We start from the raw sequence: 23,934 nt of genomic DNA on the forward strand, positions 1-23,934 counted from the left end.
GATCATCCAAATGCACTCTAGCAAACTTCAGACGGGCCTGGACATGTACTGGCTTAAGCAGGGGGACACGTCTGGCACTGCAGGATTTGAGTCCCTGGCGGCGTAGTGTGTTACTGATGGTAGGCTTTGTTACTTTGGTCCCAGCTCTCTGCAGGTCATTCACTAGGTCCCCCCGTGTGGTTCTGGGATTTTTGCTCACCGTTCTTGTGATCATTTTGACCCCACGGGGTGAGATCTTGCGTGGAGCCCCAGATCGAGGGAGATTATCAGTGGTCTTGTATGTCTTCCATTTCCTAATAATTGCTCCCACAGTTGATTTCTTCAAACCAAGCTGCTTACCTATTGCAGATTCAGTCTTCCCAGCCTGGTGCAGGTCTACAATTTTGTTTCTGGTGTCCTTTGACAGCTCTTTGGTCTTGGCCATAGTGGAGTTTGGAGTGTGACTGTTTGAGGTTGTGGACGGGTGTCTTTTATACTGATAACAAGTTCAAACAGGTGCCATTAATACAGGTAACGAGTGGAGGACAGAGGAGCCTCTTAAAGAATAAGTTACAGGTCTGTGAGAGCCAGAAATCTTGCTTGTTTGTAGGTGACCAAATACTTATTTTCCACCATAATTTGCAAATAAATTCATAAAAAATCCTACAATGTGATTTTCTGGATTTTTTTTTTTCAATTTGTCTGTCATAGTTGACGTGTACCTATGATGAAAATTACAGGCCTCTCTCGTCTTTTTAAGTGGGAGAACTTGCACAATTGGTGGCTGACTAAATACTTTTTTCCCCACTGTAAATAAAGTAGTCAAAGGTTTTTAGTATTTGGTCTCATATTCCTAGCAGGTAATGACTACATCAAGCTTGTGACTTGCAGTTCGTACCATGATTACCTTGATTACGGATAATCCTGAAGGAAACGTGAGTAATTATGAGTGAGAAAGTTATAGAGGGTCAAATATCATACTCCCAAGACATGCTAACTTCCCCTGTTATTGGTAATGGTGAGAGGTTAGCATGTCTTGGGGGTATGATCTTTGACCCTCTGTAACTTTCTCACTCATCATTATTCACGATTCATTCAGGATTATCCATAATCATGGTAGCATCCAAATTAATGTAGTATAAGTGTTTGGAAACATATTCTATTCTTATTTACAATTAAAGTGACTCCAAAATGACAGAACACATTAATTACCATTAATTTATATTGGACACAAAATGATCTGAAACACAACTAGAACAAACAGCAAATGCATCCAACAAATGTGTAGAGTCACAAGCTTGATGTAGTCATTGCGTGCTAGGAATATGGGACCAAATACTACACTTTTGACTACATTAATAGTAATTTCTAAACGCTTCACCTGATATGGATCAAAATACCCTCAATGCACTTTAACCTCATAGTCATTATATCATTTCAAATCCAAGATACAGAGCCAAAATAATCTGAAATACAACCAAAGTAATCTGCAAATACATCCAACAAGTTTGTAGAGTCACAAGCTTGATGTAGTCATTTATTTATAAGAATCTTTAGGGTGTCAATAAGTTTGACCCCACCTTTTTGAGAGAAAAAAAAGATGACTTGTTAAACAAAATCTCTCTATTAGGATACAGTGCCTATAGAAAGTCTACACCCCTTTGAACTTTTTGTTGCATTACAAAGTGGTATTGAAATCGATTTAATTATACTTTTTTGCCATTGATCTACACAATACTCCATAATGTCAAAGTGAAAAGAAAATTTTACAAATTTTTACAAATTCACTACAATTTAATAACTAAGATATATAATTGTTGCATAAGTATTCACCCCCTTTGTTTAGGCAAGCCTAAATTAGTTCAGAAGTAAAATTGGGCTTAACAAATCACATAATAAATTATATGGACTATATGGACTGTGTGAAATAATAGGGGTTGACATGCTTTTTGAATGACTACCCCTTCCTCTGTCCCCCCTACATACAACATATGTAAGATCCCTCAGTCAAGTATTACATTTCAAGCACATATTCAGCTACAAAGGCCAGGGAGCTTTTCGAAAGCCTCATAAAGAAGGCCAGTGATTGGTAGATGGGTAACAATAACAAATCTCTTTAAGTATAGTCAAGTTAATAATTATGCTGTGGATGATGTATTAAACCACCCAGACACAACAAAAGACACAGTCCTCCTTCTGAACTGAGCTGCAGAACAGGAAGGAAACTGCTTAGGGATGTCACCTTGAGGCCATTGGTGAGTTCAATGACTCTGATGTGAGAAAACTGAGGCTGGATCAACAACATTGTAGTGACTCCACAATAATGACCTAAATGACAGAATAATTTTTAAAAATAAAAATACTGAATAAAAATATTCCAAAACATGCAAACAGTGCCTACGGAAAGTATTCAGACCCCTTGACTTTTTCCACATTTTGTTATGTTACGTTACATTTTACTTATTCTAAAATGGATTAAATTGTTTTTATTCCTCATTATTCTACACACAATACTCCATAATGACAAAGTAAAAAAATTGTTTTTAGAAATGTTTGCTAATTTTAAAGAAACTTTAAAAAAAAACTTCAATATCACATTTACATAAGTATTCAGACCCTTTACTCAGTACTTTGTTGAAGCACCTTTGGCAGCGATTACAGCCTCAAGTCTTCTTGGGTATGATGCTACAAGCTTGGCACACCTGTATTTGGGGAGTTTCTCCCATTCTTCTCTGCAGATCCTCTAAAGCTCTGTCAGGTTGGATGGGAGCGTCGCTGCACAGCTATTATCAGGTCTTTCCAGAGATGTTTGATCGGGTTCAAGTCCGGGCTCTGGTTGTGCCACTGAAGGACATTCAGAGACTTGTCCCAAAGCCACTCCTGCGTTGTGTGCTTAGGGTCGTTGTCCTGTTGGAAGGTGAACCTTCGCCCCAGTCTGAGGTCCTGAGCGCTGTACAGTCGTGGTCAAAAGAATGACACAAATATTACTTTTCACAAAGTCTGCTGCCTCAGTTTTTATGATGGCAATTTGCATATACTCCAGAATGTTATGAAAAGTGATCAGATGAATTGCAATTAATTGTCCCTATTTGCCATGAAAATGAACTTAATCCCAAAAAAACATTCCCACTGCATTTCAGCCCTGCCACAAAAGGACCAGCTGACATCATGTCAGTGATTCTCTCGTTAACACAGGTGAGAGTGTTGATGAGGACAAGGCTAGAGATCACTCTGTCATGCTGATTGAGTTAGAATAACAGACTGGAAGCTTTACAAGGAGGGTGGTGCTTGAAATCATTGTTCTTCCTCTGTTAACATTTACATTTACATTTACGTCATTTAGCAGACGCTCTTATCCAGAGCGACTTACAAATTGGTGCATTCACCTTATAGCCAGTGGGATAACCACTTTACAATGTGGAATGATTGTTTTATTTTTTATTTTTTATTTTTGTGTGTGATATTTTTTTATATTATTTTTTGGGTTTTTTTTGGGGGGGGGGGGTTTTGGGTGGGGGGGGGGGAGTTGGGGTAAGGGAGGGGTAGAAGGATTACTTTATCCTATCCCAGGTATTCCTTAAAGAGGTGGGGTTTCAAATGTCTCCGGAAGGTGGTGAGTGACTCCGCTGTCCTGGCGTCGTGAGGGAACTTGTTCCACCATTGGGGTGCCAGAGCAGCGAACAGTTTTGACTGGGCTGAGCGGGAACTATGCTTCCGCAGAGGAAGGGGAGCCAGCAGGCCAGAGGTGGATGAACGCAATGCCCTCGTTTGGGTGTAGGGACTGATCAGAGCCTGAAGGTACGGAGGTGCCGTTCCCCTCACAGCTCCATAGGCAAGCACCATGGTCTTGTAACAGATGCGAGCTTCAACTGGAAGCCAGTGGAGTGTGCGGAGGAGGGGGGTGACGTGAGAGAACTTGGGAAGGTTGAACACCAGACGGGCTGCGTCATTCTGGATGAGTTGTAGGGGTTTAATGGCACAGGCAGGGAGCCCAGCCAACAGCGAGTTGCAGTAATCCAGACGGGAGATGACAAGTGCCTGGATTAGGACCTGTGCCGCTTCCTGTGTAAGGCAGGGTCGTACTCTCCGAATGTTGTAGAGCATGAACCTACAGGATCGGGTCACCGCCTTGATGTTAGCGGAGAACGACAGGGTGTTGTCCAGGGTCACGCCAAGGCTCTTCGCACTCTGGGAGGAGGACACAACGGAGTTGTCAACCGTGATGGCGAGATCATGGAACAGGCAGTCCTTCCCCGGGAGGAAGAGCAGCTCCGTCTTGCCAAGGTTCAGCTTGAGGTGGTGATCCGTCATCCATACTGATATGTCTGCCAGACATGCAGAGATGCGATTCGCCACCTGGTTATCAGAAGGGGGAAAGGAGAAGATTAGTTGTGTGTCGTCAGCGTAGCAATGATAGGAGAGGCCATGTGAGGATATGACAGAGCCAAGTGACTTGGTGTATAGCGAGAATAGGAGAGGGCCTAGAACTGAGCCCTGGGGGACACCAGTGGTGAGAGCACGTGGTGCGGAGACAGCTTCTCGCCACGCCACTTGGTAGGAGCGACCGGTCAGGTAGGACGCAATTCAAGAGTGAGCCGCGCCGGAGATGCCCAGCTCGGAGAGGGTGGAGAGGAGGATCTGATGGTTCACAGTATCAAGGAGAATGTGGCAAAGAGCTTCCTAGGGTTAGAGGCAGATGCTTGGAATTTAGCGTGGTAGAAAGTGGCCTTAGCAGCAGAAACAGATGAAGAAAATGTAGAGAGGAGGGAGTGAAAAGATGCCAGGTCCGCAGGGAGTCTAGTTTTCTTCCATTTCCGCTCAGCTGCCCGGAGCTCTGTTCTGTTGATGAGTCATCAAGCCACGGAGCTGGAGGGGAGGACCGAGCCGGCCGGGAGGATAGGGGACATAGAGAGTCAAAGGATGCAGAAAGGGAGGAGAGGAGGGTTGAGGAGGCAGAATCAGGAGATTGGAGGGAGAAGAATTGAGCAGAGGGAAGAGATGATAGGATGGAAGAGGAGAGAGTAGCGGGAGAGAGAGAGCGAACGTTGTGACGGCGCATTACCATCTGTGTAGGGGCAGAGTGAGTAGTGTTGGAGGAGAGCGAGAGAGAAAAGGATACAAAGTAGTGATCGGAGACATGGAGGGGAGTTGCAGTGAGATTAGTAGAAGAACAGCATCTAGTAAAGATGAGGTCAAGCGTATTGCCTGCCTTGTGAGTAGGGGGGGACGGTGAGAGGGTGAGGTCAAAAGAGGAGAGGAGTGGAAAGGAGGAGGCAGAGAGAAATGAGTCAAATTAACTATGGTTACCTGCAAGGAAACACGTGCCGTCATCATTGCTTTGCAGCAAAAGGGCTTCACAGGCAAGGATATTGCTGCTAGTAAGATTGCACCTAAATCAACCATTTATCGGATCATCAAGAACTTCAAGGAGAGAGGTTCAATTGTTGCAAAGAAGGCTTCAGGGCGCCCAAGAAAGTCCAGCAAGCGCCAGGACCGTCTCCTAAAGTTGATTCAGCTGCGGGATCGGGGCACCACCAGTGCAGAGCTTGCTCAGGAATGGTATCAGGCAGGTGTGAGTGCATCTGCACGCACAGTGAGGCGAAGACTTTTGGAGGATGGCCTGGTGTCAAGAAGGGCAGCGAGGAAGCCACTTCTCTCCAGGAAAAACATCAGGGACAGACTGATATTCTGCAAAAGGTACAGGTATTGGACTGCTGAGGACTGGGGTAACGTCATTTTCTCTGATTAATCCCCTTTCCGATTGTTTGGGGCATCCGTAAAAAAGCTTGTCCGGAGAAGACAAGGTGAGCGCTACCATCAGTCCTGTGTCATGCCAACAGTAAAGCATCCTGAGAACATTCATGTGTGGGGTTGCTTCTCAGCCAAGGGAGTGGGCTCACTCACAATTTTGCCTAAGAACACAGCCATGAATAAAGAATGGTACCAACACATCCTCCAAGAGCAACTTCTCCCAACCATCCAAGAACAGTTTGGTGACGAACAATGCCTTTTTCCAGCATGATGGAGCACCTTGCCATAAGGCAACAGTGATAACTAAGTGGCTCGGGGAACAAAACATCGAACCTTTGGGTCCATGGCCAGGAAACTCCCCAGACCTTAATCCCATTGAGAACTTGTAGTCAATCCTCAAGAGGCGGGTAGACAAACAAAAACCCACAAATTCTGACAAACTCCAAGCATTGATTATGCAAGAATGGGCTGCCATCAGTCAGGATGTGGCCCAGAAGTTAATTGACAGCATGCCAGGGTGGATTGCAGAGGTCTTGAAAAAGAAGGGTCAACACTGCAAATATTGACTATTTGCATAAACTTAATGTAATTGTCAATAAAAGCCTTTGACACTTATGGAATGCTTGTAATTGTACTTCAGTATACCATAGTAACATCTGACAAAAATATCTAAAAACACTGAAGCAGCAAACTTTGTGAAGACCAATACTTGTGTCATTCTCAAAACTTTTGACCACGACTGTAGAGCAGGTTTTCATCAAGGATCTCTCTTTACTCCCGAAGCCACTCCTGCGTTGTCTTGGCTGTGTGCTTAGGGTCGTTGTCCTGTTGGAAGGTGAACCTTCACCCCAGTCTGAGGTCCTGAGCGCTCTGGAGCAGGTTTTCATCAAGGATCACTCTGTACTTTGCTCCTTTCATCTTTCCCACGATCCTGACTAGTCTCCCAGTCCCTGCCGCTGAAAAACATCCCCACAGCATGATGCTGCCACCACCATGCTTCACCGTAGGGATGGTGCCAGGATTCCTCCAGACGTGACACTTGGCATTCAGGCCAAAGAGTTCAACCTTGGTTTCATCAGACCAGAGAATCTTGTTTCTCATGGTCTGAGAGTCCTTTGGGTGCCTTTTGGCAAACTCCAAGTGGGTTGTCATGTGCCTTCCGTCTGGCCACTCTACCATAAAGGCCTGATTGGGGGAGTGCTGCAGAGATGGTTGTCCTTCTGTAAGGTTCTCCCATCTCCACAGAGGAACGCTGGAGCACTGTCAGAGTGACCATCAGGTTTTTGGACACCTCCCTGACCAAGGCCCTTCTCCCCCAATTGCTCAGTTTAGCCGGGCGGCCAGCTCTAGGAAGAGTCTTGGTTGTTCCAAACTTCTTCCATTTAAGAATGATGGAGGCCACTGTGTTCTTGGGGACCTTCAATGCTACATACATATTTTGGTACCCTTCCCCAGATCTGTGCCTCGACACAATCCTGTCTCGGAGCTCTACGGACAATTCCTTTGACCTCATGGCTTGGTTTTTGCTCTGACATGCACTGTCATCTGTGTGACCTTATATAGACAGGTGTGTGCCTTTCCAAACCATGTCCAATCAGTTGAATTTACCACAGGTGGACTCCAATAAAGTTGTAGAAACTTCTCAAGGATGATTTATGGAAACAGGATGCACCTGAGCTCAATTTCGAGTCTCTTAGCAAAGGGTCTGAATACTTATGTAAATAAGGTATTTCAGTTTTTTATGTTTAGTACATTTGCAACAATTTCTAAAAACCTGTTTTGGCTTTGTCGTTGTGGGGTATTGTGTGTAGATTGATGAGGGTTTTTATTTATTTAATCCATTTTGGAATAAGGCTGTAACGTAACAAAATGTTGAAAAGGGGAAGGGGTCTGAATACTTTATGAATGCACTGTATGTAATCAACAGGGCCCTAAACCAATCAACTTTTTGGCATAAATACAAAGCCATATGTTTGGGGCAAATCCAACACAACACATCACTGAGTAACTGCCTCCTTATTGTCAAGCATGGTGGTGGCCACATCATGTTATGAATATGCTTGATATCGGCTAAGACTGGAGAGTTTTTCCGGATGAAAATAAACGGGATAGAGCTAAGCACAAGCAAAATCCTAGAGGAAAACCTTTTTCAGTCGGCAGCAACACCAGGCACTGGGAGAGGATTCACCTTTCAGCAGGACAATAACCTAAAACACAAAGCCAAATCTACACTGGAGTTTCTTACCAAGAATACAGTGAATGTTCCTGAGTGGCCAAGTTACAGTTTTGACTTAAATATGCTTGAAAATCTATGGCAAGACATGAAAATTGTTGTCTAGCCATGATCCCCAACTCTTTGACAGAGCTTGAAGAATTTTGAAAAGAATAATGGGCAAATATTGCACAATACAGGTGTGCAAAGCTCTTATAAGACTTACCCAAGAAGACTCACAGCTGTAGTCACTGCCAAATGTGTTTCTAATATGTATTGACTAAGGGCTGTGAATACTTATTGTATGTAATCAAGGTATATTAGTGTTTTATTTAGGAATCTTTCACTTTGACAGAGTATTTTGTGTAGATCGTTGAAAAAAATACTATTCAATACATTTGACTCAGTTTGTATAACAGTCAAATGTGAAGAAATCCAAGGGGGTGTATACTTTCTATAGGCACTGTAAAATAATATATAATTTACTAAAAATAATGCCATACAGTATAGCTCAGTATATTATTTATTTTATAAAGTCATTATTACTCATCTTTATCAAGGGTGGCAATAATTTCGGACCCCACTGTACATACATACAGTGCCAGAAAGTACTCACACCCCTTGACTTTTTCCGCATTTTGTTGTGTTACAGCCTGAATTAAACATTTATTAAATTGAGATTTTCTGTCATTGGCCTATACACAATACCCCATAATGTCAAGGTGGAATTATGTTTTTAGAAATGTATACAACTTCATTAAAAATGTAAAGCTGAAATGTCTATTCAACCCCTTTGTTATGGCAAGCCTAAATAAGTGCAGGAGTACAAATGTGCTTAACAAGTCACATAATAAGTTGCATGGACTCACTCTGTGTGCAATAATAGTTTTAATATGACTACCTCATCTCTGTATCCCACACATACAATTATCTGTAAGGTCCCTCAGTCGAGCAGTGAATTTCAAACACAGATTCAACCACAAAGACCAGGGAGCTTTTCCAATGCCTCACAAAGAAGGGCACCTACTGACATTGAGTATCCCTTTGAGCATGGTGAAGTTATTAATTACACTTTGGATGGTGTATCAATACGCCCAGTTACTACAAAGATACAGGTGTCCTTCCTAACTCGGTTGCCGGAGAGGAAGGAAACCACTCCGGGATTTCACCATGAGGCTAATGTTGACTTTAAAACAGTTACAGAGTTTAATGGCTGTGATAGGAGAAAACTGAGGATGGATCAACAACACTGACCTAAGTGACAAAAAAAAAAGTGATATACAGTTTATCTCTCTGTCTCTCTCGCTCTCTCTTTCTGTTCTCTCTCTCTCTCTGTCTCTCTCTCTCTGTCTCTCTTTGTGTTCTCTCTCTCTCTTTATCTCGCTCTCTGTCTCTCTCTGTAGGGTACAGCCCTTGTGTTTGCCCCCACTAGAGGAGACACTCTGGGAGAGTTCTGTCAGCTGGCCGAGGGGGCGGGGCTCCAAGTCTGTCGCTATGAGAAGTATGATGAACAGGTTTGGGATCTCCACTTAAAGGTGAGTGAGACGCCTGGTACTGGATCTAGAGCCCTGTCTGACTTCTTAAAGGGACAGGCCCTGTCCTAACCCGGAAGAGAAATGTATTCTGTCCTCCAAACCCATACAGGGAGGGGTCTCTTGTCGAAAACCATCAAGGGAATAGTGCTGTCCAAAGTCTATAAGATGTAGGTAGTCCAGGATCTGAGAAACACTACTTTGTATAGTGCTGTAAAGGCCTTTCACATTGAGAAAGAACAATCTAGTGCAGTTGCTATATAATCTTAGTGAAAGAGGGAGAGAGAAAGAGGCAGTGTTAAGAGCAGCAGTCAGTGTCCAGCTGGTTAATGGAAGGGTGTGGGCGGCGCCTGGCGCGTGGTGGGCATGATGGCAGGCACACTGAGTGGCCCATTCAACTGCCTGGAACCGTCAGTTGAACCGGCCTACTGAAGGGTAAAAGGGTCTGTCAACAGGACTCGCTCTTTCTCCTCTCAGGGGTATTGTATCCTACAATGGAGGTCTGGAGTACCGCTGGTTTTCTGTTATACCTGATAATTTATTGCACCCACCTGGTCTCCCAGGTCTAAATCAGTCCCTGATTAGAGCAGTGGAACTGGCTTTGAGGTCCACTGAATGAGTGATTGAGCTGCAGCCTTTTGAGCTCCAACCATTCTGCTGGGCTGTGGGCGACCAAGGACTGAAAATAATAATAATGTATTGGGTTTATTTAGCGCCTTTCTACATACTGAGGTACTCATAGTGATTTACATACAGTAGTAAGAGGGAAGGTTTGAAAAAGTGTGGCAGTCTGTGAGGTTACCTAGGCCATGAGAATGTCATTTATACTCATGGAGAATGGAGCTATATACAGGGAGTACCAGTACCAGATCAATGTGCAGAGGTATGAGGTATTTGAGGTAAATATGTACATAAAGGCAGAGTAAGATAGTCCCGTGTAGCTCAGTTGGTAGAGCATGGCACTTGCAATGCCAGGGTTGTGGGTTCAATTCCCACGGGGGGGCCAGTATAATTTTTATTTATTTTGATGTATGCACTCACTAACTGTAAGTCGCTCTGGATAAGAGCATCTGCTAAATGACTAAAATGTAAAAATGTAAAATGTAGTTCAGTAGAGATTGAATGTGGTTGTGGTTAAAGCTTAGACACACCGGTAGGATTGTCAAACGTTTGCCTGCCGACAGTACTTAGCACCTCTGAACCGAGTGTCGGCAGTCAATCTCTTTTGTGTTCACACAGCAAAGACCAAGTCGTCAGCCACTCAGCGTTGTTCAAATACTCCAAATCAGTTGGTGGCAGTAGCATTGTTTGGCAATGCATGTCAGTGTGTGTTACTTATGGTCTAGATTCCCATGTTAGCTTGCTGCGCTAATGTTGCTATTTTGCAGAAAGCCCTTGTTGATACTAGCCAAATGGCCACAGCTGGATAACTACCTAGTAAGATGACAAATAAACAATTGAATTCACTCTCCATAATCCCATAGCCAAATGTTTAGCTAGCTAGCTAATGTTAACATATTCGTTAGCTTGCACAACATAGCTAGCTAGCTAAGGACACTGCACTAACTTGGGAGTTTACACAGGCAGCTGTTTCATCTACAGTGGTTAGCTAGCTTGGAGGAAGTATTTAGTGTTGTGTGCATTGCGTCTGTGCACTTAGCTAGCTACCATCCCATAGCCTACATTGCATATGAAGTGTGACTACCTAATCCCTGGATGTACGGATAAAATGCCCTCTTTTTGTCTTTTTTGTTGTTGTTGGCTCCCCCACATGGGGGTTTGTGCTCTCTGATTGGCTGAAAGTCAAGTTGTTGGCCACTGATGAGCATTGCGATTCTACAAGTAGAAACGGTAGGTTCGTTGCTACCAGGTCAGGACGCAGCAGGTACAGCATTTGTTCTAGCAAGAGAAGGAACGACTTCCCACTGTGATAAACTGGCAAAACATCAGTATAGAGACAAAGTGGAGTCGCAATTCAACGGCTCAGACACGAGACGTATGTGGCAGGGTCTACAGACAATCACGGACTACAAAAGGAAAACCAGCCACGTCGCCGACACCGACGTCTCGCTTCCAGACGAGCTAAACACCTTCTTTGCCCGCTTTGAGGATAACACAGTGCCACTGACGAGGCCCACTACCAAGGACTGTGGCCTCTCCTTCTCCGTGGCCGACGTGAGTAAGACATTTAAGCATGTTCACCCCCTCAAGGCTGCCGGCCCAGACGGCATCCCTAGCCGCGTCCTCAGAGCATGCGCAGACCAGCTGGCTGGTGTGTTTACGGACATATTCAATCTCTCCCTTTCCCAGTCTGCTGTTCCCACATGCTTCAAGATGGCCACCATTGTTCCTGTACCCAAGAAAGCAAAGGTAACTGAACTCGTAGCACTCACCTCTGTCATCATGAAGTGCTTTGAGAGACTAGTCAAGGATCATATCACCTCTACCTTACCTGTCACCCTAGACCCACTTCAATTTGCTTACCGCCCCAATAGATCCACAGACGATGCAATCGCCATCACACTGCACACTGCCCTATCCCATCTGGACAAGAGGAATACCTATGTAAGAATGCTGTTCATTGACTATAGCTCAGCATTCAACACCATAGTACCCTTCAAGCTCATCATTAAGCTCGAGGCCCTGGGTCTGAACCCCGCCCTGTGCAACTGAGTCCTGGACTTCCTGACGGGCCGCCCCCCAGGTGGTGAAGGTAGGAAACAACATCTCCACTTCGCTGATCCTCAGCACTGGGGCCCCTCAAGGGTGCGTGCTCAGCCCCCTCCTGTACTCCCTGTTCACCCATGACTGCGTGGCTAAGCACGCCTCCAACTCAATCATCAATTATGCAGACGACACAACAGTAGTAGGCTTGATTACCAACAATGACGAGACCGCGTACAGGGAGGAGGTGAGGGCTCTGGGAGTGTGGTGCCAGGAAAATAACCTCTCACTCAACGTCAACAAAACAAAGGAGATGATCGTGGACTTCAGGAAACAGCAGAGGGTGCACCCCCCTAGCCACATCGACGGGACCGAAGTGGAGAAGGTGGAAAGCTTCAAGTTCCTTGGCGTACACATCACTGACAAACTGAAATGGTCCACTCACGCAGACAGTGTGGTGAAGAAGGCGCAACAGAGCCTCTTCAACCTCAGGAGGCTGAAGAAATTTGGCTTGGCACCTAAAACCCTCACAAACTTTTACAGATGCACAATTGAGAGCATCCTGTCGGGCTGTATCACTGCCTGGTACGGTAACTGCACCGCCCGCAACCGCAGGGCTCTCCAGAGGGTGGTGCGGTCTGCCGAACGCATTACCGGGGGCAAACTACCCGCCCTCCAAGACACCTACAGCACCCGATGTCACAGGAAGGCCAAAAAGATCATCAAGGACATCAACCACCCGAGCCACTGCCTGTTCACCCCACTATCATCCAGAAGGCGAGGTCAGTACAGGTGCATCAAAGCTGGGACCGGGAGAATGAAAAACAGCTTCTATCTCAAGGCCATCAGACTGTTAAATAGCCATCACTAGCACATTAGAGGCTGCTGCTGCCTATTGAAATCACTGGCCACTTTAAGAAATGGAACACTAGTCACTTTAATAATGTTTACATATCTTGCACTACTCCCATCCTAACTGCTGACCCCTGACCCCAGTCCCACCTAGAGGTCAGTCCCAGGACCAGGCGGCTTTGTACAGTGGGGAGAACAAGTATTTGATACACTGACGATTTTGCAGGTTTTCCTACTTACAAAGCATGTAGAGGTCTGTAATTTTTATCATAGGTACACTTCAACTGTGAGAGACGGAATCTAAAACAAAAATCCAGAAAATCACATTGTATGATTTTTAAGTAATGAATTAGCATTTTATTGCATGACATAAGTATTTGATACATCAGAAAAGCAGAACTTAATATTTGGTGCAGAAACCTTTGTTTGCAATTACAGAGATCATACGTTTCCTGTAGGTCTTGACCAGGTTTGCACACACTGCAGCAGGGATTTTGGCCCACTCCTCCATACAGACCTTCTCCAGATCCTTCAGGTTTCGGGGCTGTCGCTGGACAATACGGACTTTCAGCTCCCTCCAAAGATGTTCTATTGGGTTCAGGTCTGGAGACTGACTAGGCCACTCCAGGACCTTGAGAAGCTTCTTACGGAGCCACTCCTTAGTTGCCCTGGCTGTGTGTTTTGGGTCGTTGTCATGCTGGAAGACCCAGCCACGACCCATCTTCAATGCTCTTACTGAGGGAAGGAGGTTGTTGGCCAAGATCTTGCGATACATGGCCCCATCCATCCTCCCCTCAATACGGTGCAGTCGTCCTGTCCCCTTTGCAGACAAGCATCCCCAAAGAATGATGTTTCACCTCCATGCTTCACGGTTGGGATGGTGTTCTTGGGGTTGTACTCATCCTTCTTCTTCCTCCAAACACGGCGAGTGGAGTTTAGACCAAAAAGCTCTATTTTTGTCTCTTGAGCAGGGGGACCTTGCGTGCGCTGCAGGATTTTAATCCATGACGGCATAGTGTGTTACTAATGGTTTTCTTTGCGACTGTGGTCCCAGCTCTCTTCAGGTCATTGACCATGTCCTGCCGTGTAGTTCTGGGCTGATCCCTCACCTTCCTCATGATCATTGATGCCCCACAAGGTGAGATCTTGCATGGAGCCCCAGACCGAGGGTGATTGACCGTCATCTTGAACTTCTTCCATTTTCTAATAATTGCGCCAACAGTTGTTGCCTTCTCACCCAGCTGCTTGCCTATTGTCCTGTAGCCCATCCCAGCCTTGTGCAGGTCTACAATTTTATCCCTGATGTCCTTACACAGCTCTCTGGTCTTGGCCATTGTGGAGAGGTTGGAGTCTGTTTGAGTGTGTGGACAGGTTTCTTTTATACAGGTAACGAGTTCAAACAGGTGCAGTTAATACAGGTAATGAGTGGAGAACATGAGGGCTTCTTAAAGAAAAACTAACAGGTCTGTGAGAGCCGGAATTCTTACTGGTTGGTAGGTGATCAAATACTTATGTCATGCAATAAAATGCAAATGAATTACTTAAAAATCATACAATGTGATTTTCTGGATATTTGTTTTAGATTCCGTCTCTCACAGTTGAAGTGTACCTATGATAAAAATTACAGACCTCTACGTGCTTTGTAAGTAGGATAACCTGCAAAATTGGCAGTGTATCAAATACTTGTTCTCCCCACTGTATATACTGTATTCTATTCTATAATATTCTACTGTATCTTAGTCCATGCCGCTCTGTCATTGCTTGTCCATATATGTATTCTTAAATTCCATTCCTTACTAGATTACTTGTTAGATATTACTGCACCGTCGGTGCTAGAAGCACAAGCATTCCGCTACACCCGCAATAACATCTGCTAAACACGTGTATGTGACAAATAACATTTGATTTGATTTGATAATTACCTACCGGAAGTCTATCGGCAGTGAGATTCTTGGTGTGTTTCATGCTTTAGACGGTTAAGGTGTGTTGTCTTAGTCCCAGTGGTGTAAAGTACTTAAGTAAAAATACTTTAAAGTACTACTTAAGTAGTTTTTTGGGGTATCTGTACTTTACTTTACTATTTATATTTTTGACAACTTTTACTTTTACTTCACTACATTCCTAAAGGAAATTATGTACTTTTCCCTGACACCCAAAAGTACTCGTTACATTTTGAGTGCTTAGCAGGACAGAAATGGTCCAATTCACGCACTTATTAAGAGAACGTCCCTGGTCATCTCTACTGCCTCTGATCTGGCAACTTACTAAACACAAATACTTTGGTTCTGAATGATGTCTGAGTGTTGGAGTGTGCCCCTGGCTATCCATAAATTAAATTAAATTAAAAAATGGTTTGCTTAATATAAGACATTTTAAATGATTTATACTTTTACTTTTACTTTTGATACTTATGTACATTTAAAACCAAATACTTGTAGACTTTTACTCAAGTAGTGTTTTACTGGATGACTTTCACTTTTACTTGAGTCATTTTCTATTAAGGTATCTTTACTTTTACTCAAGTATGACAATTGGGTACTTTTTCCATCACTGCTTAGTCCCTATAGCGTCATGGCAGCTGATAATTGTATAGAGAGACAGACAGACAGACAGACAGACAGACAGACAGACAGACAGACAGACAGACAGACAGTAGAATATAAAGTGGCACTTAGAGCCCATTCGTCGATGGATTAGCCAGCAGGGTGGGGCGGGGTCAGGTTTCTCTCCAATTAGCCGCCTGGTCCTGGGACTGACCTCTAGGTGGGACTGGGGTCAGGGGTCAGCAGTTAGGATGGGAGGATGCAACATGACAGAATGTTCAGGTAATGACCATGTTGTCAGGTGGGATGGGATAGTTAGAATAGCAGGCAGCCAGTATCAGACAGGTCACCCGTGATATAAGTCAGTATTTGACATCCATCCATGTCTGAGGACGTCGGGAGATGATGTGGAAACCGGCCACTAGGGGCAACAGTGAGTGCTGTTACCTTCAAGTAGGTTTTGGTTTTGCTAGGGCGTTGTGGACGGGGATGGCGGATGGGCATAAGCATCTGCCTCTAGTTCCAAAGGAATCCAGTGATAAAGTTGTTTTTAATATTTTTGTTTTAAGCCTAGCCCAAACCTTAACCATTACTTTAACCATTCGGAGTTAATGCCTAACCTTAAGAATTCGGAGTGAGTTAATGGCTAAACTTAACCTTGAAACGATACAGAGAAGTAACCAAACACTTTGAAATTTGAGGTTTGGATCAACTTCGAAATGTGATGTTTGAGAAACATTTTCACATGAGACTGAGAGCTTGTTGGCCAGTATATAAGGTGCCTCCCATCATAACATAACACTAGTATTTACGTTGAATGTCCTCTATTAGCCAGTAGATTCTCAGGTGTCCAAGGAACTCTTAACACACTCTTATTTTGTTATTTTCTTGGCACGCACGCATGCGCTTACGACCACACACACACACATACATACATACACACATACGCACACACACACACACACACACACACACAGTCTGTCTCTCTCTCCACCACCTCCTCTTCATTGTGCCCTTGATGTACCTGAAGTCTGCTTCGGTCTTTGTTGGAGCCGGACCACCTACAGTGTCTCTGTGTAGATAATGATGGGAGACCAGAGGGGACGGGATAGCTGAGTCAAGTGTCCCACTACCATGGTCTTTGTGCAATTACACAGAGGTGTGTGTGTGTGTTTCTCTGTGCGTGCATGCATGCGTGCATGTGTGCATGCATCATAAGACCAACACACACACACACACACAGGGTCAGCTGCTGTGTGTGGATATCGCGGTAGGTTGAAGTGGCCTCATCATATCAGAAAGTGATTAATTCTCCTCTGCTTATCTTCTGATGAACATTCTGCCCCCTGTGTGTCAGCTGATCTATGTGCACGCAGGACACACATCACACACACCACTAAGACGTCTATCACACCCAGCAGATGACTTCACCACACACACACACACTCACAGAGAGAAAGGCAGACAAACACACTCTTAGACTCGCATGCACGCAGACTCACGCACACACAAACACCGTAAGATACACAACCTACTGGGAGGAGGAGGTCAGAGACATGGCAGTGTGGTGCCAGGACAACAACCTCTCCCTCAACATCAGTAAGACCACGGAGCTGATCGTGGACTACAGGAGAAAAAGGGGAGGTTACACCCCCATCATCCACATCAACGGGGCTGTAGTGGAGCAGGTCGAGAGCTTTAGGTTCCTTGGCGTCCACATCACTAAGGACTTAATACTGTTCACACTGCTACCGTCCGGCAAACGGTACCAGAGCATCGGCTCTCAGAACAACAGCTTCTACCCCCAAGCCATAAGACTGCTAAATAGTCAATTAATGGTACCCAAACTATCTGCACTGACCCTACGCACACTCACTAGACTATATATACACACTCACACACACTACATTGTCACTCCCACACACATACACTACATACGCAGACCGACACAACACAAACATACACTTTACGCACACACACACACACTTTTACACTCATCATATGCTGCTGCTACTCTGTTCTTTATTTTACTCTTATAATTATCTATCCTAATGCCTAGACACTTTACATTTTAGTCATTTAGCAGACGCTCTTATCCAGAGCGACTTACAGTTAGTGAGTGCATACATTTTCATACTGGTCCCCCGTGGGAATCGAACCCACAACCCTGGTGTTGCAAGCGCCATGCTCTACCAACTGACCTACACGGGACTATCTTACTCTGCCTTTATGTACATATTTACCTCAAATACCTCATAACTCTGCACAATGATCTTGTACTGGTACTCCCTGTATATAGCTCCATTCTTGAGTATTTTATTCCTCTTGTGTTACTATTTTATTCTTATTTTTAAACTCGGCATCGTTGGGAAGGGCTCGTAAGCAAGCATTTCACGTTAAAGTCTACACCAGTTGTATTCGGCGCATGTGACAAATACAATTTGATTTGATTTTTGATTTTACACAGACACTTGCTTCCAATCTGCTACAATGTCAACTCTGATCAGGTGGTCTAATATGATGCAATAAGAAATGGGATGGTCCCTCAAATCACTATACACTAATACAGAGACCAAAATACACTGCTCAAAAAAATAAAGGGAACACTTAAACAACACAATGTAACTCCAAGTCAATCACACTTCTGTGAAATCAAACTGTCCACTTAGGAAGCAACACTGATTGACAATAAATGTCACATGCTGTTGTGCAAATGGAAAATATAGGCAATTAGCAAGACACCCCCAATAAAGAAGTGGTTCTGCAGGTGGTGACCACAGACCACTTCTCAGTTCCTATGCTTCCTGGCTGATGTTTTGGTCACTTTTGAATGCTGGCGGTGCTTTCACTCTAGTGGTAGCATGAGACAGAGTCTACAACCCACACAAGTGGCTCAGGTAGTGCAGCTCATCCAGGATGGCACATCAATGCGAGCTGTGGCAAGAAGGTTTGCTGTGTCTGTTAGCCTAGTGTCCAGAGCATGGAGGCGCTACCAGGAGACAGGCCAGTACATCAGGAGACGTGGAGGAGCCCGTAGGAGGGCAACAACCCAGCAGCAGGACCGCTACCTCTGCCTTTGTGCAAGGAGGAGCAGGAGGATCACTGCCAGAGCCCTGCAAAATGACCTCCAGCAGGCCACAAATGTGCATGTGTCTGCTCAAACGGTCAGAAACAGACTCCATGAGGGTGGTATGAGGGCCCGATGTCCACAGGTGGGGGTTGTGCTTACAGCCCAACACCGTGCAGGACGTTTGGCATTTGCCAGAGAACACCAAGATTGGCATATTCGCCACTGGCGCCCTGTGCTCTTCACAGATGAAAGTAGGTTCACACTGAGCACGTGACAGATGTGACAGAGTCTGGAGACGCCGTGGAGAACGTTCTGCTGCCTGCAACATCCTCCAGCATGACCGGTTTGGCGGTGGGTCAGTCATGGTGTGGGGTGGCATTTCTTTGGGGGCTTTCCTCCATGTGCTCGCCAGAGGTAGCCTGACTGCCATTAGGTACCGAGATGAGATCTTCAGACCCCTTGTGAGACCATATGCTGGTGCGGTTGGCCCTGGGTTCCTCCTAATGCAAGACAATGCTAGACCTCATGTGGCTGGAGTGTGTCATCAGTTCCTGCAAGAGGAAGGCATTGATGCTATGGACTGGCCCGCCCGTTCCCCAGACCTGAATCCAACTGAGCACATCTGGGACATCATGTCTCGCTCCATCCACCAACGCCACATTGCACCACAGACTGTCCAGGAGTTGGCGGATGCTTTAGTCCAGGTCTGGGAGGAGATCCCTCAGGAGACCATCCGCCACCTCATCAGGAGCATGCCCAGGCGTTGTAGGGAGGTCATACAGGCACGTGGAGGCCACACACACTAATTAGCCTCATTTTTACTTGTTTTAAGGACATTACATCAAATTTGGATCAGCCTGTAGTGTGGTTTTCCACTTTAATTTTGAGGATGACTCCAAATCCAGACCTCCATGGGTTGATAAATTTGATTTCCATTGATAATTTCTGTGTGATTTTGTTGTCAGCACATTCAACTATGTAAAGAAAAAAGTATTTAATAAGATTATTTCATTCATTCAGATCTAGGATGTGTTGTTTAAGTGTTCCCTTTATTTTTTTGAGCAGTGTATATGCAGACTGAAACTCTGCCAAACACGCCACTCTCAGACCTGAGCTTATAGGAAATGCACTGAGCTGTGTGGCAGGGTTTTACGGAGGTGAATGTTGTGGACGTAAGATATGGGTGTTAGCGATGGGAAATGTGTGCGTATGAGTGTAGCTGTTAAAATTATTTAAGAACCGTTCTCTAAGACCCCAAACACCCTCAAATCTGCAAGCCCCCCTTCCCCCTGCACACCGTCCCTCTGCAGCAGGCGTTCCCTTGTCTCTCCAGGATGAGCCGGTCTCACCAGTGTGGAGCAGGTAGACAGCTTCTTTCTAGCAGGGCTGCGTGTTATCCTCTTATCCCCACTGTTCTGGAATAGAGCGCAACCAGCTGGAGGACTGTAAGGAGCCTGATAATGTGATCTATTTTCTGCCCGCCGTCTTAATCTTGTTACTCAAATGGTTGTGAAGAGAGTCATGAATTTAAATGTTGCCCCCCACGCATTAACCCCTCTGTGTCCATATCCCTCTTTCCCTCTCTCTCCCTCTCTCCCAGCTGCCTATAAGCTATCACCCCCACCCCACCAACACTTCTTCTCTCCTCTCCTCTCCTCTCCTCTCCTCTCCTCTCCTCTCCTCTCCTCTCCTCTCCTCTCCTCTCCTCTCCTCTCCTCTCCTCTCCTCTTCTCTTCTCTTCTCTTCTCTTCTCTTCTCTTCTCTTCTCTTCTCTTCTCTTCTCTTCTCTTCTCTTCTCTTCTCTTCTCTTCTCTTCTCTTCTCTTCTCTTCTCTTCTCTTCTCTTCTCTTCTCTTCTCTTCTCTTCTCTTCTCTTCTCTTCTCTTCTCTTCTCTCTCTATCCACCCCATCCCTCGCTCTCCGTTACCCAATCCCACCGAGAGAGACCCCAGATGTCCAGTTCATCCTCCTCTCTCCCAGGAGCGCCTTCTCCTCCCTCCTCCCTCCTCTCTCTCTGTCTCTCTCTCTCTGTCTTTCTCTCTCTCTCTCTCTCTCTCTCTCTCTCTCTCTCTCTCTCTCTCTCTCTCTCTCTCTCTCTCTCTCTGTCTCTCTCTCTCTCTGTCTCTCTCTCTGTGAAAAGCTAAGGGAGGAATGAGGGAGGGATAGACAAGGAGGGAGGGAGAAAAAGCAGGGCGAAAGTGGCAATGAAATAAATGACTTGCATCTTGGCAGCGGCGCGATTAAAACGTAAGTCCCGATTTATCCAGCCACCCATGAAGCTGATTAGCAGTCTGTGATCAGGAGGAACAGCTTTGCTTGTTAAACTTTTCACCTCTGCGAGCTTGCCAGGGTTTTTCCTCCATCCCCTCCACCCCCCTAACCACACCACTCCCACCTATCCCCCTCCCAGGCCAGATTTGAATGTGAATGCGGCCGTCCGTCCTTTGCAGTTGGGCTTAGTGTTGGGCGGCTGGCCTACCCGGCATAAAGGCGGGTCACGGGTTCAACCTCCGGCCGGTTGCATGGAGGGGTGGGCAGAGAGATAACGCACATCAAGGGCACGGGAGGCGTGTGTGTGTATGTGGAGGGCGGGGGGGGGGGGCTCTTATCTGTCCTCTCAAAAGCCAGGAGAGGGAGACTGAGAGGGAGAGAGGGGTAATGTGTCTGCTGAAAGTAGCTGATTGTTTTAGGAGGAGGGAGGGAGCCAGGCAGGGAGGGAAAGTGTTGGTTGGTACCACTGGGTCCCAGGTGAGAGGAAGGCTGGAAGATCTGGAGGAGGAGTACTGTCACTGTCTGCGATGCTTCTGTGTCTCTGATATACAGTGTTAGGCCTTGGCGGTACACTGTATATCAGAGACATAAATGAGTCGATACCAGAGGACACTTATTTTTTTCATTCTCTCTTATTCTTTTTTGAACCATTTTCAGCCATGTGAATCTGTCGACTGGGATTGGTGTTTGTGAGGGAGTTGATTTACATAAACGGATTTCACATTTTGTACTAAACTCACTTTCCTATGTCCTGGCGTGGTGCAGACACCAATCAGCGATCTGATTGGCTGGGAAAGAGCCCGGCTCCTAGACCCTCGCCGCCAACTCAGCCGAGGAGGGCACTGGGCACCACCGGGACTTAGCCCATAGAGAGACTAGCTCATTGTGGGCATGGAGAGGCAGTATGCCAGGGGGCATACTGTACATTTTGCACTCAGTCCCTTTGTAACCGAGAGAAGTGTGAGATAAGTACCTGGGAGAGAGTCACTGTAGACTGATCCACTGTTTAAGAGAAGTCAGCTGGCCAGTATCTGGGCCAGTTAGTATCATCTGAAGCAGCAAACGTCTTCCACCCCCTTTGACCTCATCCTAACCTGATAACTCCTGTGGTGTATTCACTAGGAACCAAACGGAACAAAACAGAACAAAACGGGGAGGGACGAGACCTACCAAAATTTGCCCAATAGAAACTCTAGTTTTCCTTGCAAAACGCAACTGTTTGCGATGGTTTGGACTAATGATTACACCCCTTTCCTGTGTGTGTTTCAGATGCAGATTGAAGGGAAGGAGGCGTATGATGACAACATCCACTACCCTCTCCTCATCACCCTGACCCGGGGAGCCAGCCCCACCCACCTCCATCTCCTCTGAGACCCGGCTCACCATCCGCCCCTCGCTGCCCCGCCTCATGCCAATAAGACTCCCAGGGTTAGGGTTAGCCCGTCTAGCGTCCTGGCAGTCCTGCACACCAGTACTTATGCCACTGTGTCTCTGGCTCACATAGGGGTCGCGGTTGATGAGATACAAGCTTGGGGATTCATTGTTTGATTTGTTTGTATTCCAGTATATATTTATTGTATTAACTCCACTCACACTGTGGTGAGTTCAGTATTACTATTACATAACATTACAGAATAGTTTTTTCTTGACTTTTGGAAGTTTTGTGGCAACGCTTTGAACAGTGTGTGTGTTTTGATGACGACATGTTGTGTGTGGCTGAATCGGTCTCTGATCACGTGCGACCTTGTTACTGTGCAATACAACAATGTGCGATGTGCAAAACCGAATGGTGGAGATTTCAGGTTTCCCTCGCAGCCTCAATGAACTGTCAACACTGAAGAATAGATATAGAATCACTAGATAATGTTCTGATACGCTAACCAAGTAGTATGCCAACAACGTTTATGTATATGGATATACCGGACAGTATCTTTCACTAAAATTTTATGATGAACTTTTATTTGATTAAGCAACAGGGTTCAGGTCACTTCGATCCATGCCCAATACCCATCCGAACAAGTGTTCAAACTGAAACTGAAAATGTTCTTCTGATTTGTCATCTATGCTCTGCAGAAGTGTCTTAAACCAAAGGTTCCATGGCAGGGTTCCACAGAGTTGAATGGCGATATGTGGTTCACTGTGAAAAGTGCTTCTCAGCCAATACCTCTCTGGGGTTGAGTTTCCCAAAAGCTTCGTAGGACCCAGATCATCTTTAGTCCATTGCCTACAAAGCTTCCAATTGCCTCCAATGGATTTTCGATGATCTTAATGCTGCGAAGCTTTTAAGAAACTCACATCTGGTCTCTTGCTCACTGCACTCAGCTCTATAAGCCAATACCTTCTACACTGTCTCCAGCTGAAACTGTGTTACTGTGAGATTAACATGGACAACATGATCCCACAAACTCACTGCTATATTTGACGTTTGTCCATAAAACGCAAACATCAAGTATTATTTATACCCACCACTCAGCATTATGGTCTTCAGCTGGCTCTGGTCTACTGTTTGCTTTTTACATCCACCAACCCGTACTCTAACCACAATTGTATTCGACATGGATTGATTGATTGTTTTATAAGAGTCTCAGGTGGTTTTAACAACTGTCCATTAAAAACATATTGCAGTACATTAGAGTCCTCTGTGGTTACTTTTATAATGTTCTGTTCTGTTCTGTTTTAATAATAACACCCACCGAAAATAAAGTTATGTCATAGTTGTTGTGATGTAAAAGTTTGAACCCTTTTTGGACCCCAGGAAGAGTGCAGCAGCTAATGGGGATCCTGAGAAATACATAATATGGTCAGAACATGTCAAAGTTATTATTTTATAAAAGGGGGTTGATTTGATTTCAACACATTTCACCTTGATCTCCTATTATGGGCCTGTGTAGTTCCCTCCTTTCAGAAGCTTGGATCAGTTGAAATGATACTCAACTCATACAATAACATTCTCTGCAGATCGTCGTCATCCTTATTGGTTTTCTCAGACAGTGGTCCCTGCTCTCTAAGTCGCTCCCAGACAGGGTGGTGTTTTCAGTGCAGGCCACAGCCCTTCTCCAGA

General features: G+C 45.3%; 1 protein-coding gene across 1 annotated transcript in view; it reads left to right on the plus strand.

Moving 5' to 3' along the window:
- camkmt (calmodulin-lysine N-methyltransferase) overlaps positions 1-23,502 on the plus strand; it is a 51,191-nt gene extending 27,689 nt beyond the window's left edge. The window contains exons 4-5 of the mRNA XM_084142120.1: positions 9,346-9,477; positions 22,143-23,502. Of these exons, the coding sequence (XP_083998246.1) occupies positions 9,346-9,477; positions 22,143-22,244 (234 nt within the window). The 3' untranslated portion in view covers positions 22,245-23,502. The remainder of the gene's footprint in view (positions 1-9,345; positions 9,478-22,142) is intronic.
- Positions 23,503-23,934: the final 432 nt, after the last annotated feature.

Source organism: Coregonus lavaretus (assembly GCF_964263955.1).
Source record: "Coregonus lavaretus genome assembly, chromosome: 25".
Classification (NCBI taxonomy): Eukaryota; Metazoa; Chordata; class Actinopteri; order Salmoniformes; family Salmonidae; genus Coregonus; species Coregonus lavaretus.